We start from the raw sequence: 16,058 nt of genomic DNA on the forward strand, positions 1-16,058 counted from the left end.
AAGACATTTAATGGAGCACTTGGTTCACACAATAGAGTCGTACACAATAAAAAAAGAAAAAGAAAAAACAGAGACACATGTTTGATAAAAGAAAACAAAATTAGAAGGACGAGGTTATGATTTTAGTTTGCCAAAATTAGAAGCAATGAAATATACAAAGGGATTTTGAAGCTGTTGGGGTAATTGACAACCAATGACCCCATAAGCTCCATCACTGACTACCTTGATCGTTGTTTGATCGCCCTACGTGTACTAGGACTTAACTGATTAAATTAGACTGGGACTCCGAATGTTTTTCCGTCCTAGGCACCAAACGGCTACTAGACTTGGCAAGTTATATGGGCAGTAAAAGATAGCAACAAACGTCTTTTGAGGTACAGGACCACAGGAACCCATCCACTCGGATTGTAACTTGTAAGGCCATGAACAATTTATTCATGGAGAATTATCACCATCCTAAAATCCGTATACTAGGAGGAGGAGTAGTAGCTGGTACCAGGGAACCAATTGTGTGAAACCTTAAAAACCCACACCACTTTCTTATTGTGATAAATCATAAAGGCATATTCCCATCCCATCCCTCACTTTCTTGGTTGCTTTGCCATGCTTCCCATTTGCATTTGCAATTTTGCATATATGGAGTCAAGATATTGGCATATTTAGGTTATGCCACAAATGCAAATTCAAATATGTAGTCGGTTAAAAATAGCATAAGCTAGTTGGTTAGAATAATGCTTTAGTCAATTGTTATGTTCTAAGAGTAACTACAGTCTCATCCATTTACATTTTTGAGATATATAAATGTTTTTTTTTTTTTGCTAGAACGAGGGAGATATAAATTTAAATTTGATACCACCCCTTCTTCAACTGACTAGACAATTGCTATTTTTTCTATTTTCTTTTGGAACAATTTTTGCTTCAACATTGAAAATTGTCTCTAAGATATCGAACGGTGAAGATTGTTAAAAAAGTCGGACTATTTGACAGGCTAGACCATTGAAGACCAACACTTTGGGAGATGGAATAGAAAACGTAAGGTTATAAAAATACTTAATATACTATTTTTAGGTCTAAATTTTTCAGTCGAAGATTTTTAGTTTCTAAATTTAATAACGAGAAGATATTTGTTAAAAAAAAAAAAAAAGAAGATATGGATACAAATTTATCAAATTAGAGCTCGAAGACTTTGATTCATTGTTGCTCGTATAGGATTGTTGGAATTAAAGCTTGTTCTTGGTAGATTGAGCTAGTAAATTTCTGGAACATTGATGAGAAACTTGTCAATGACTATATGCTTAACTGAGAAATCAATAAAAATTTTGGTTTTGGACTTAAATTTTAACAAATTTTACCACAAGGGTTTACAATCCGAATTTGCTTATCACAACAACTATCTTTTGCATACCCTAAGTTAAATATAAATAGTACTTAATGAAAAATTAAATACTTAATGAAAAATTAAATACATAATGTACGATGAACGATTACAATAATGAAATCTTTAGGAAAAAGGCTTCAGCGATGATTCTTTTTCAATAAAGTCAAGCTTCAGAAATCCATAAAAGTAAGCATAGAAAGTGCTCAAAAGTCAAAACTAACCTCAATATTAAACCTGATTTAAAATCAGCAAAATATATACATTAAGCTTACTTTTCGATCTAATTACATGAGAAAAGAAGAAACTTTTCCACTTAGTGAAGAAATAAAGAGAATATTATACAAAATCATACAAAACTAAGTTGCATAGTGAAAGATAGGATTAAGTGATGACTAATGAGACGATTAATTAAATACTTAATACACCTTCTTAGTGAAAAGGCTGCGCAGATTAAAAAGATTACCACCAGCCCCACCATTCCCACCGACGCCATTGCCACCTCCACCGTTAACGCCGCCGATAACACCACCACGAAGGTTGATGCTGCTGCTGCCACCGCCGACCCCGACTCCTACAGCACTATTCTCACTTCTACAGCTCAAATGGCTTCTGTACCCAATACAGATCGGAACATTCAAATTCAAGACTCTAGCTTTCGAGCCACTGCCGCCGGCGACAACTGATCCGGCGGTTTTTTTGCTCCGGCGAATCTCGGGTACTTCTTGTTTTGTGCCCTTTTCAGCATTTCGAGCTTGTGGTTCGGAGTTGCTCTTTGCAGCCGCGGAGGCTCCACGCCTGACCTGCCAAACCGGGCTGCTCCGACCCAAATGGACTCCGGGCCGACCCGGACTCGCAGGCGGCCACTTTCTAGACTTCGAATCCCCGGTTGAGTTGCTCCTTGAACACGGCGCACTGTTCACCCTTCGGGTCGCTTGAGCTCCGAATGGTTTGGGTCGGGTATACACGTTTCCGGCGGATCTACTGCGCGAAAATGGCCATATATTAATGTTCAGCTCGGCCGAGCTCGCTCCGCTCCTGCCGCCCTTCCGCTCTTTCTTCTTGTCTTTGTCTTTATCTATCTCGTCGCCTTTGACTGATTTTTTCTCCCCCTTCTTGAAAATGTCTCTCCAACGCTTAGATGCGGTTAGAACCGGAGCAGCTGACAACTCGGGTCCTGGGCCCGGTTCCGATTCCGGGTCCGGTTCCAATAAGGGTTCTGGGTCAGGCACAGGTGGTTGCGAGATGGGTTGTGTATTTGGGTCGGAAAATCTTGGATATGGGTCAGGTGGGTCGGAGTTGTTAGGGAGAGGCCGGGGGAGGAGGTGGAGAGGGAGGAGGACGCCATCGACGAAGAGCTCGTCGGCGGAGAGGAGATTGGGCTGAGGGCAAGAGGGATTTCTCCAGAACTCGAACTCGGGAGAGTTCGAATCGGTGCTGGTTCGCCTTCTTCGACTGCTGCTCTGTGAAAGGAGGGGTTTGAATTTGGGGCTGTGCTCCATTGAGACGGAGATCTTGGAGAGAGAGAGAGAGATGACTGAAGTGGGAAGTTTGTTTTGTTTCCTGATGAGTCGGGAGTAAGCGATCTCACGTTGTATTCTTTTTTTTATTCAAATTACAACACATGAATTTGGTTTTTTCAATTAATAGATACGCGGAATGATAAAATAATGTGGCGTTATTCTCGTCACATATAAATTTCTCGATAAATAGAGTTGAGAACGAAACTTACATGATAAAACAGTAACGTTAAAATTGTGACATCTCAAACTTAAATCTAATAGCAGGAGAAGAAAAGTTGGGTGATGACTATTTTATTTTATACAACGTTATTTTACGTTAAGAGGGTGACCACTATTCAGTATTGAGGCCTATTTCTCTGCATCGAAGGGGCAAGCTTCTAACTTTAAGGGAGAATAATGGTGATGTCCCTCTTTCTGATTCTACCTATTGATTCTCTAAACAGTAATGGCTAATGCATTTGGTGAATTTAAAGTGTTTGGTGTGACAGTTGAATCCGAAGGTATACCACATATTTATTATGGAATGTCTAAGGTCTAAAATATCGATATTATCCTGATATTTTCATCGAAATTTCCGTGTTTTTAGACTACCGATATTTCCGATATCATCGATATTTTAGACCCTGATAGGAACTCTATGTGGTACTAAGTCACTCATGTATCTTACCATGCAATGTCTAAAGTGTAAAATATTGTACTAATTCATTATATATAAATGATTATGGTGTGTTTAAACTTCTTTAATTAATTACTACATATTTTCTACACTCACAATGTTTGCCAGCTCGCTATATAATCAACTTAAATCAGTTAAATCCATCATGCAATGCATTTCCTTCCAATTTTTTGTGATAAACTAATAGATAATTGACTAAATAAACATCCTGCAAAGTTTCAATAAAAATTTCCAAGTTTTTCTTACAATTTCCGTGGTTTTTATTCAATTTTTATCGATATCGATAATATCCCGATATTTCCATCGAAATTTCCGTGTTTTTGTACTACCGATATTTTAGACCTTGTGTATAACTAAATGCATTATTTATGCGGACACGCAAATGTGAATTGATTCCCAATTGACAGGTTAAATTTTCATTAACTAAAAATGACTATTAAGCATTCCTTACGCGTATAAGCAACTAATTGACTGGTACGAACATTTCTTCCTCTTTGTTAGCGGTAATTCAGTAACCAACTATGGTTTTCGGATTTTGATTGGAGATGTACCTTAATACATTATGATATATCCTAATGTGAAATTTGGTTACCAACCATACCACTACGTTTACATCTTTAATTTTAATCTTCTTTTTATAGAAGTTTTTATGTAAACCTAATTAATCGTTCATGTACATCTTTTCATATGCATGCCTCATTTAGCTTTCTTCAAGTCCAATCCATAATTGTTCAACGACTTAAATATCTTTCTAATTGAATAGAAAAATGAAAGACAAGTTAGAATTCTCCATCAACAGCCATTAGTTTTCCAAACCATTTTTTAGTGAATGATGATAATGGATTAGGCTAGTCGAATTGCACATAAGATTTAGTTGTCGAACTACGAAGTAGTTCTACTTTCTAAACCAGCACAAGGCGGCGAGAAAAAAGAAATAACCAAAATAATTGATTTATATACGGCATGTATTTGACCAAAAATCTACAATGCATTGGAATGTATTTGACGACTCAATTTGCATAACTGAATTTTGACAATCTCAATTTTGCTGTTCAAATATCAGTATATCCCATATGTGTCATAAAAATCTCAATATATATATATATATATTTATATAATTTTGATGATGATAATCCAATTATTAGCAAGGTAGTCAACATATATACAAACAAAAGTGGATTAAATAACAACATCACAAATAATGTGGAATGAGGGCAGATGTGGGGTTTCAAAAAAACCAAGTTGCCTTATACCCAAAATCATTTCAAAACGTTGGACATTTACCACCATTATTATTGCTCCCGGTTCATAAACGATCCGTTGGTCCAAAGTCATTAAACACAATTATATCACTCATAATACTAGATTAATACATATGGTTTTTACTGCAATTATACACCCTTGCGAATAATTAGTACTGTTACAATCAAATAAGAAAGCGAGAGTGGCTTGTAAAGAGAGTTCACGATCTCAAACATACATATTAGAAAGGAAAAGACCTAGACTAGTCACAACATCAACCACAAAGTTCGTCTATAAATAGACATGCCTCCATGTATGCACTAAAAAAAAAGCCAACCATTGAATATCCGCAACTGTGTCCCGAATTCTCTAAGGGTCTTTCATAACATGGAGGATTGTACGTAGAATGTTTCTGTTTATTACGAACGAATGTAGCGTGCTAGAATTAGTCCAAGGTTTTTGGGGTATCTGATAAGTTTTCTAGAAGAAGTTTTAGCATACAATTATACAAACATCCGCATTCGACAGTACTATCCTGTGCCACAGTACTCACTCACGAATGCAGATGTTCGCATGCAAGATTTTCTTTATTCATAGTATAAAACTAAGTAGCTAGTTAAGAAATATGTCTTTCGATTAATTAGCTAGTTATCGTTTTATCCGCAGTTGACTTGCATTCTTCAGCAGCTCAGCTGGCTCTGCGGGCTGTAATAATCCACACAACATGCTGAATATCCACCAACCATCAAACCAAACGAACACAAGTACAAGACAAAAAAAACAAATGTGAAGTAGGAAATAAATGTAGAAAGTTATCAATTCAGTTTTTGGCGGATCTAATCGAGAAGTTTTTTGGTGTTACTGTCACAAATTTATGATTTAGGGTTGAGACTAAGCTATATATATATAACAAATTATGTATAATTTATATTGTTTACTCATATTATAATGCGTGAACTAGTAACACTATGTAGAAGCATTTATATTTATACTCCATGTAGTCGTGGCAGTATCGAAACAAATGCAATAGCCATCCTCATCACACCACAACATGACAACAACATTTCGGGTGGACCTCATCACAAACAAGAAACCTTTGATGAGATGACGGCTAAGTTGTTGTGTGACAGTAATGGTGGCGAACTCTGTGGGCCTGGAATCAAGCATATATATATAGCAATCGAGGATTTCTTTCTTTCGATCTCTTCCTCTGTTAATGGCGTTTGTTTGTAGGCAAAATGATGAGCCATGTGAACAACCTATTCCATCAATGCAACGGGTCCCCTCCAAACAAACCTTGATTATGGTTAGACGTCGCTCGCATAGTTCTGATTAGAGGCGGATTTATTAAAGAACCATGATGGTTTGAGACCCATTGATAGTTGGAAAAAACAAGAAGAAAAAAATGCACGAGAAGATCTTTGAGGACTCAAAATATAGTACGGAATTTAGGAGTGCTTACTAAGTGTTTGACAATGTTCTGCAGGGATCTATAGCCATATGTCGACAAGCTCACTTAAAAGTTGTCATAACCTTTCGACAAGCTCGCTCAGAAGCAGTCGACATATGTCAATAGATTCACTCAACAACTGTCAAAATCTATTGACAAACTCACTAGAAAGTTGTCAGCATTTGCAGATAGGCACACGATGCAATTCAATAAATGATTACATGTTCATCCCATGCCCTAAGACTCTTTAAAATTAAGTTTCTAAATCTGCCACTGATTCAGATAATAGATACTCAAATTTGATTTACGCAACGGTTAAAAAGCACCTAGTGTGACTCACATCAAATACACTAACACTCTTTAAAGTTAGAATACTAGTCCCTACCAAGTTTAAATCATTAAATAATTAGGCTTAGTACGTACTAATGTCTTTGAGTTTCTAATGGATAGGGTAGGCTAGGCTAGGTTATATTCTATTTAATTAAAAAAAACAAATGCAAGTTAGGATTCCTGAAAAACGAAGTCACAGCCTGTCATGAAGCACAAAATGTCGAAGGCTAGGCCTCCAATATCTTTACAAGGACATGAACACATGCTATAGAATGTATGGTGACTATAAAGGGGTCCATATTGCTTAAATTCTAGCTTTTGATGGTTTTACAACTTTACAGTTTAGGTGAACTATTCTCTATAGTCCCCCCAAATTTTACTATTTGGGCTTTGACAACTAATACAGAACAAGCGCACAAGACACAATCTTCACATCTCTCTCTTTAATTTGTTTCCTTTTTATTTTTGGTGTTGGGGAAGAAAAAATATAGATAATTTCACATGACGTTGTCTTTCCTAATAGTGATGGAATTAACTTTCATTAGAAGGAAGACAGTGGTCCTCAATTCATCCCTAAACTCTCTTGTGACTAGAGATATTACGTGACATGTATCTATTGGACAGACAATGCATTTTATGAAAGGGGTGTGTTATCCACACACCCCTTTTGACTTCTCACACACCTCTTGTTGATTTCTGTCCCTTGATCTTCTTCAATTTATCAAATCCGACGGCCGAAAATTAAAAGGGTGTGTGAAAAATAAAAAATGGTGTGTGAATATCACACCCCTTTATGAAAACGGGTTAGAGTTAATATTCGAATCATACATTATTCTTTACAGAAAACAAGTCCTATTACTAGCAAGAATATAGAGTTCTTAGTGAGTAGAAGCTCTTAATTCCTTTTTTTTTTTTGAACAAAAGTAGAAGCTCTTCCTTGACCATTTCAGGTAGGTTTTCGATCGTTATCTTTATCTTCTAATGCTTCTATCAGTTACAAAAAGCTTGATATAGAGGTGATGGTAGTTCACTAAATGTTCTACTTAGCCGAACAAACGTGATTAAGGATTAGCTAATGGAATAGGGTTTATTATACTCGTTACAACTGTAGCAAGCTAACACTTTGCTGTGTGAGAAAAACCAACGCATAGTAGAGAGTGATCGCTCTGAGAGTGTTGGAATTTATTAGGTTTATTTAGGAAATTAATTAGAGATTTGATTTGATTTTGTAGTAGGGTATTTTTGGCATTTACGCATTAGGGTTTCTTAGGTTTATTGCTCTATAAATAGAGCTTGTAATTTAATTTGAGAATCAAGTTAGTCACAATGTAGTCTCTTAGGGTTTTGTAGCCGTTCCGGCATTCTCGTTTGTTTAATAATATTCTTATTATTTTGTTAGTCTTATTCGTTGCGCACTCTGATATTCAACTGAAATTTACTTATAACGAAGATGGCACTATAAGGGTATTCCAAATTAATCGAACAATTGAAGGTTGAAGATTTTAAATCGGATTGAGATACCGCCAAAGTAACATTGCAGTAACAAGCTAATGCTCAAAAGTTCAAAACCTTATTATCTAGGGAAACCGAGAGCCACAAAGCTTAGTAGAGTCTGGTTGGGACCTGGCACCCTCAAAGAGTTCTGAATCCTCGAACATCACCATTCATCACTCACTGTCGTTCTTTGATGCTGACGACTTGTTATGATGGTTAACAACTATATTTCCGTTTTCGTGTAAAGCTTTAAATCGCAATTCATTTGGCTTGAAGGTGAAACGATATTGTACTATGCCTGAATATCCAATCTTTAGGGTTTAGGGTTGAAAGCGAAACGATATATACGAAAAAGAAAATACAATCATGCGTCGATCACAATGGGGAAAAAGCAGAAGAAGAAGGGACACTGAGATTGTGCCACGTAATGTAGATGATGAAGTCAACAGCGGAAGGCGGCGATGAAGTTGCCAGGAGAAAACCCTAAATTGCTCCCCTTAAAACGAATCGTTTGGTGGGAAACCAACAGGATCCTCTCCGGATCCTTTTTGGTGAGGATCATGGGGATTCGTGAATCGTGTCCGTTAATCGTACATCGTGCGGTCAGTTTTTATCAAGTACTATTTGTATTTAATTTTAAATAAAATATATAAAATAATTTCTAACCGCACGATGTACGATGAATGGATATGATTGACGGATTTTCGGGATCCTCACAAAGAGGATCCGGGTAGCTGGGATGATGACGTTTTGATTAAAAAGGGGGCAGAGGTGAAACCAGATAAATACATGAAGTAATAATTTCATAAATCAACCTATGCATCTTGAATCTCGTTCTTGATTCTAGATTTCTAATCATCATTTTACTCACTTTGTCTCAAAGTGTTTGCTACGTTCCCAAACAAAACGCTTGGGGACGTAGCCTAGCCCGATTTATGGTTAACCTTGTCATATTTTGCTCTCGCTTGATTTTGTTGAGTAAAAAATGCTCATGTTTAATGGTAGCCCGATTTAGGGTTAATCTCGTTATGTCTTTTTATGAGCTTTGCTTGATTTTAGTCTAGCAAACAATCGTCATTGACGAGTAATAATTGACGCGATATCCATTTTTGTTGGAACAAGAACAATGTTTATTGGATCAAGAATAATGAAGGGAAGTACTTTCGTAGACCCCCTGTTTATTTCTAACCGTCAAATTGAGTAATTAAATCCAACAAAAACAACCAACAAAATTAAACAAGTGTGAACTTGTACTTCGACGACATATCCTTTGGCTACACCTCGGTGCAGAGAAATGTAGCAGCGGAATTTTCTTCAAGGCAAAAACATGGGGTGGATACCGTGGGTTGACAAATACCCAAGTGTCTTGCACTTCGATGCAGAATTTTCTTCTACATCATCGTCCTTGTGCAAAAAGTCACTATTCTACTCAAACGCAAGAGAATACAACGATGCTGAACGAAATCTCGAAATATGATATTTCACACGCAAGGGGTAAATGAAACTCTATGCTTGAACAGAAACTCCGAGTTCCAGGAGTAGCGTGTGGCTGAGAGCGTTGGATGCTTGGCCGTGAAATTGAATGGGACCTGCAGCGGAAAGTTTTCAGATGAGCTCCGGAGAAATGTAGCCGCGATTAAAATGGAAATCACAATGTAGACTCATGGCTAAGAATAATCGCTGATAGTTTAGTTGGACTTGGATAACCCAGGGGAACCACGACAGGCGGAGAAAAACAAGACCGAGAAACGGAAAAAAACTCAAGAAGTTGATAGAATATTGGTGTTCAAAACCCACCAGGACTGATGTAACGGTTGTTGATAGCCCAGTCGTTCCTCAGGGATGCAAATTTCTTGAATGGTGCACCTGAAAATTCAAAATAAATCAAGATTTGAGTGCGATCGTTATAACATAATACTTGAATCATACTATGCCTAAAAACTAAAACATAAATACTCTCGGAGGAATCTTTACCTTCAAGTTCCACCATCGCCTTCTTGATGACAGGCTTGAACTTACCTGGAAAACAAATTCAACATTCAGAAAATCTCGAATAATTTAGAAGGAACCGGATCGCCAAGATACATCCAATACATCATATAAAAGATCCTAACTACTCTTTCCAAAGGAAAACTTTTGAAAAACACAGAAGCCCATTTATATAGTTTAAAAGAAGACTGCCATTATTTTTGGAGAGACGATGATCTGATGGCATGCCTAGGACCCAGGAAAAGAACCTACAACTGCACAATAACGATAACGAAAGATTTACTATACCATGTCTCCTTTCCACGTCCATTAATGAAGTCAATGCCGTTCCACCAACTGTCCATTCTTCCACAGGAGCATCCAAATTCCCAACCTGGATCCACATCATGAAAAATTACATGCATAAAAAGACTTAATAGACAGAAATAATGCAACTATGAGTCTATGACAATGGAAAATGGAACCAACAGCAACTAATACAAGCCTAAACAAGAAAGAATATAGTTTGGCAGACTGAATATTTGAGATATAGGATAGAGGTACAAACTGATGATATCAACCCAGTTTTTCCACTGTGAAGGAGAGCTCCAGCGGCATAACCCAATGCATAGCAGTAGGTAGAATCAAAGTTGGTTGGAAAACCACATCTTCCTTCATAACTACAAAAAAATATTGACAACAGGTGAACAAATTAGGGATGCAAACATTACGCAATATCTCCAATACACAACCACTAAACCTGTATCCAAAATAAAATGATCAATCCATGCAGCGAACGAATCAGTTACCCTCAAAAACCCAGTGCCCAACACATGGGATGCACTTGCATTTAATCATTGAAACCACATTTAGCCAAAGGATTATGTCATTAAGTTAAAAATTAAGTACCCGAAAAAGTGAGACTGTCCTTGGAACTGGCCATTATATGAACCTTCCTGCCTCCTCTTCTCCAAGTCTGTCTCAACCATTTGAATAAGCATCTTCTCTGTTTCTATTTTGGCAACCTAGTGGTAAAAATAAAGATTAGCATGCATGATGTGCCCAGAAAATCACCGAACAGATTTAAGTCAAATTGGAAATTGAAAAATCTACCTGAACATTTCCATGAGGATCTCTTTCAAGCATCAACTGCTCTTGGATTGCTTCAGGTAGGAAATCAAAAAGCTCTAGAGACTGGCTTGTAAGTTTCTTTTTCCACAGCCCATCTTCATCTACAACCTCATGGGCCAGAATTTCATTCAATTCAGCAATAAGTTGCTGCACCTGCAAATGGCAAGGTTACAAACATTACATGTTAGTCAAAGCAGTTATTTGAGTGTGCATCTATGTGTGAAACAGTAGCACACTTGCTTTCCAAGTAAACAAAGGACTATGAAGAAACAAGGGTTTAAAGATATTATATTAAAGATCAAGAATAATACCTCGGGAATGAAATCAATTAGACCTTCGGGGATAAGTATGACACCATAGTTAAAACCAAGGTCAGCACGCTTCAGGATTACATTCACGATGTGGTCAGTGACATTTTTCAGTGTCAGCTTCTTTGCAGCAACCTGAAGAAAGATACAAGTCAGATGTATTCAGCAAAAGCAATTGGATATCTTTCGGTGGCACCAATAGATTACTTTGCACCATATAGTTAAAGGTCTTTACTTTCCATATGCATACATAATGGACATCAGAAAGTAAGTGTCAATCAAGTTGTGAGAGAGACACCAATGCTGTGTTAATGTTCCCACAACACCAATTTAATTAATAACAAAACAATATAGGCAAATTGAATATGAAAAAAAATATAATAAAAGTACCTCTTCTCCAATAATTGTAATGTTTGGATGAGTTTGCAAAGCACATTCTAATGTAATGTGTGAAGCTGCACGTCCCATAAGTCGTACAACTGCAGACAGATACACATACACCCAATTATATTGTATACTGAAAACATAAGCTTGAAACATTACAGAAATGTCATTTACTTACAATGATAATATTTTCCGGTTGACCGGGCATCTGTCATGACATTGCCAATCATTTCTGCATATATCTGCATAAAGTTTTTAACAGCCTATTACAATTACGCTGGAACAGTGAATTTTAGCTAAATGTATCAAATAAGGTGTCTAAATGCTCATTGAACTCCTGCGATTAGGAAGAATTTACATCTGATATTTTAGGTATAGGAATTAAGGGGGCTTTCATGTTTGTGATAGGAAAGATGAAAATATATAACAATACAACATGGAGGTGTACAATTTGAGTTATCAATATTATTAATGGTGAAAAAAAGAAAAAAAGTTCAAAGTTATAGTCACCACCTTGCAAGCAGTGTCAAATCCGAAACTTATGGGGACCTCTTTGCATTTCAGGTCACCGTCAATGGTTTTGGGGCAACCTATCACACGAGTTTTCAAGTTCTTCCCCCTGGTTTAACAGATAAAACAAAACGATTACAAAACCCGAATTGTTTGTCTGAAAAGACAAACGCTGCGCAAAAGAATATGTTTAAAAAGAAGAAAAAGCACAGAGTGAGTGCAAAACAAAGGTAAACTATTCCTCTCACAATTAGATCAATGGGCTTCACTTTTCAAATGACAAGTAAAATAATTCCAAAGAACTTCGTCACAAGATACCTGAAGTTTTCAGCAAGGAGGCAGGCATTTGTGTTTGAGTCATCTCCACCGATAACAACAAGCCCATCCAAATCAAGCTTCACAGCTGTTTCTTGCGCTTGTTTAAACTACAATCCATATCCATTTTAAATGGTTAGTTGTCAATAGTTAGACAAATATACTTAACATGAATTTCCTCACAAACCAACCAAGAGTCACCTGTTCTGGAGTTTCAATCTTGTCCCTTCCACTGCAAATCATATCGAAACCACCCTGGAAAGACGAAAATATGAACAACAGTCAATTATCTTCTTGCCAAAATGCAGCCACATATTATAAAGCTGCATATATGTAGCTAAGTACATGTACTATGCACATTGCTCTCAAGAATTTAAACATAGACACGCACACATCCTCGTGCCAGATAATTGATCCATACAACAATTAACTTGAGGTAAAAATTCACACTCAAAACACTCACCTGATTTCTGTATGGATAAATATACTCCGGGGTAAGTTCGATGTATTTGTTTTTCATGATCCCAGCAGGCCCGCCCCTAAAGCCATACATTGTGCTTCCTTTGGCGCGGTCTTGCAAGTAATCTAACACCAAAACACCGATCCACTTCAACCAAAATTCAAAAACCATATGAAGTTTAAGAAACGTACAACAAATTTTGATGATTAAGACACTCACCGAAAATTCCGGAGATCACATTGTGCCCTCCGGGCGCTTGGCCTCCAGATAAAACGACACCGATCTTCAACTTCTGCTCCGGTAGGCCCGAAACGGAATCACTTGGCGCCAACAGTGCAGATGGCTGACCGAAAACATTAGGAAACAACTTCGCGATCTCCTCTGAGAAACCGAAACGAGAGACGATAAAAAAACGGAATAGAAAATCCAAAGAACGCATAGATTCTACAGTCTGTGTGATCGCTAATCTAATCAGCTAAAATTAAACTTCAAAATCTAATCTTTATTTTTCATGATTTTCGCGGCAACAAAAAGAAGTCGAATTTCTCAGAGATCAAACGCTACAAAAAACGCACGGATCCGAGCACAGAAGAAGAAGAAGAAGAAGAAACTGACCTGGATTGCCGGCGGCAGAGCTGGCGGGACCTTCGACGACCTTGAAGGGCTTTTTGAGCACGGAAGGGAGAGGAAGCGCATGGTCGATACGACTGGCCTGGACCTCGCTATAGACGGAAGCGACTCGGCCGGTGACTGGAGCAGGAACTGCCTCGACAGCGGCGGCGGCACCGCCGTTAGCAATCAGTGATGCTGGAGCCATGGCTAAAACACAGACAGTGTCTCCGAGATCTTCGAGTTTTTAAGTACGACTGCGAACGGAGTGTGAAATCTATCGGTAGCGTTTGACTGCTGACAGTGAGAGTGCGGGTTTTTAAACGTGGAGTTGACAAGGGTAGGAACGTCATTTTACATCATTGGACTCTCCGCCGTGGAGCGGAATGTTAGGTTGCTCAGTGGGAAGGAGATCCTCTCCGGATCTCTCCCATATATAAGTTTAACAATCAAATGATCTGAGCCTTTGAAATTTGATCCAACGGTTACAATTATTATAATTTTAGAAGATTTCTGTTTGTAGCTGTTTGATCAAATTTTAAGGACCTTTTAACCGTTGGATCAAATTTTAAGAGCCTGGATCACTTAATCCCTAGGCTTAGACGGAAGAGATTAGGAGAGGATCTCTTCCCCGCTCATTGGATGCGAGGGTGTTTGGGGAATTGGACGGACGAGATTCACGGATGGTGGTGGTGTATGGTATGTTATGGTGGTCTAGACGATAGTGGATATTGGTTGGCGGGTTCTAAGTAGGTATACTGTAGACACCTAACGTTCCGGCGGTTGGTGGGCGCCAGAAATCCAGACGTGCTTGGCATATTCCGGAATCGCGGATCTTTCGGTTGATTGGCAATTGGGTATAAAACTATAAGGCCCAATTATTTGGGCCAGCATTTGGTTTGCCAAATTATAGGCCTAATTCAAAACCCAAAATTTGTGGGTTAGAGTCATAATTTTATCTTCCGTGAGTACAAATGTGTTAGATGAGAATTGGACCTCGAGTGCTCCTTATTTGAGTTGGCAACTTTAGACGGCACGAGGTAGGATAATTACGATATTATCTACATTAAGAATGTGAGAGTGTTAGTTAAGTCTTACAATATGTTAGCCATAATAATTTGGTTGAAATTTATTTTTGACGAGAATCAGATTAAAAATCTCTCATTTATAAATAAAGAAAAATACTATCAAACCAAGAGCAGATCTATCTTGGGGCATAATGAGTCAGTTAACCCTCCAAGCTCAGAAATCCTTCATACTGTTAACATCAATTGACATGCTCATTTAGAAATTGTTGGCATCTGTCAACTGATAATATTTTCTAACTTTCAATAAAATGCTAATTTACATGCTCAACTGCACACTACTCTTACTAACCCGCACAATAATATTTTCTACATTCCCTACTGCGCTAGATCGTACGACTATTGTACAAACTAGTGGCAGATAAATAGTAATTTAGCTATTGAAAGGCAGAAAGAATGGCAACTCATGAACACATGTGAGGCAATAAGTCTATCAAAGATATGGTGATGATTAGCCTACACATCACTTTAATATCAGGCTGTTATGCTTTTAGCTTTACTTTATCAGTTACTAATGATGATTATCGCAACACTGTCGTCTCGTTTTAACAACTTGATTACCAGTAAGTGATGCTTTTCTACGTATGGATTAAAGATGATCATCCACACTAATCCAAACTGGTAAGATCACATGCTAAACACCTTGTATTAACGATTTAATTTGATTTGTTTTCTTCTTTTGAGCTAGCTATGTGTCCAAATTAGAGGGCGGAATCCATAAAAGAAGATTGTCACCAGCTGTGTAAATCTTTGTCTGATTTTCTGCATAATTGGATTGGATAGGGCAACATGGAATCTCTCCATTCAAGAAATTGGATATAATTGAATTTGATGCAAGAAGCTCCATTCACCTCATCTTATCATATAAAACTTAAAGGAGACTCTAGCAAAAGCACTTTTTGTACCTAAACCATATAAGCACTTTAATCAATAGGGTTTCGGACATGTTTGGAAATATTTAGGAAAGAATTATTCTCATCTCGTAAGTGCTTTTACTAGAAGGATGTCGAAAATTTCGTAAAAGAATCTTCCTCTTTTAAATAAGTTTATGGCCCAAACCATTTTAAGTATGTTCTACCTAACTGCTTTTGATCTTCGAGCCATTCTAAAACACTCTAGGCCTTTTTGACGAGTCAAGATTTTATCTGGAGTTCTGTGTTTGAAGCCAAATGGCCTAAAGATCTAGATCGTTGAAGAA

The 16,058-nt window shown here is 37.5% G+C and overlaps 2 protein-coding genes across 2 annotated transcripts; both read right to left on the reverse strand.

The window, feature by feature from the left end:
* Positions 1-1,578: 1,578 nt before the first annotated feature.
* LOC103446755 (uncharacterized) lies at positions 1,579-2,997 on the reverse strand. Its single transcript, XM_008385887.4, has one exon. It carries the CDS (start codon positions 2,875-2,877, stop codon positions 1,795-1,797), a length of 1,083 nt encoding a protein of 360 aa, XP_008384109.3. The 5' UTR covers positions 2,878-2,997; the 3' UTR covers positions 1,579-1,794.
* A 6,238-nt stretch (positions 2,998-9,235) lies between these two features.
* On the reverse strand, positions 9,236-14,175 carry LOC103446757 (pyrophosphate--fructose 6-phosphate 1-phosphotransferase subunit beta). Its single transcript, XM_029087627.2, has 16 exons — positions 13,782-14,175; positions 13,386-13,547; positions 13,170-13,291; positions 12,908-12,961; positions 12,710-12,816; positions 12,395-12,500; positions 12,060-12,123; positions 11,888-11,976; positions 11,501-11,632; positions 11,172-11,342; positions 10,968-11,083; positions 10,627-10,738; positions 10,368-10,452; positions 10,065-10,109; positions 9,888-9,956; positions 9,236-9,679 (listed from the first exon to the last, which is right to left on the reverse strand). The coding sequence occupies exons 1-16, from the start codon at positions 13,981-13,983 to the stop codon at positions 9,597-9,599; spliced, it is 1,719 nt and encodes a 572-aa protein (XP_028943460.2). The 5' UTR covers positions 13,984-14,175; the 3' UTR covers positions 9,236-9,596.
* Positions 14,176-16,058: the final 1,883 nt, after the last annotated feature.

Source organism: Malus domestica, chromosome 10, assembly GCF_042453785.1.
Source record: "Malus domestica chromosome 10, GDT2T_hap1".
Lineage (NCBI taxonomy): Eukaryota > Viridiplantae > Streptophyta > Magnoliopsida > Rosales > Rosaceae > Malus > Malus domestica.

Excerpts from the sequence above, each read along its gene's own strand:
- LOC103446755 (XM_008385887.4), bottom strand. The coding sequence starts at position 2,877 with ATGGAGCACAGCCCCAAATTCAAACCCCTCCTTTCACAGAGCAGCAGT.
- LOC103446757 (XM_029087627.2), bottom strand. The coding sequence starts at position 13,983 with ATGGCTCCAGCATCACTGATTGCTAACGGCGGTGCCGCCGCCGCTGTC. Across the intron at positions 11,343-11,500 it reads TAATTGATTTCATTCCCGAG|GTGCAGCAACTTATTGCTGA; the intron begins GTATTATTCTTG and ends TGCCATTTGCAG. Across the intron at positions 9,680-9,887 it reads CAACCGTTACATCAGTCCTG|GTCCCATTCAATTTCACGGC; the intron begins GTGGGTTTTGAA and ends TTTCCGCTGCAG.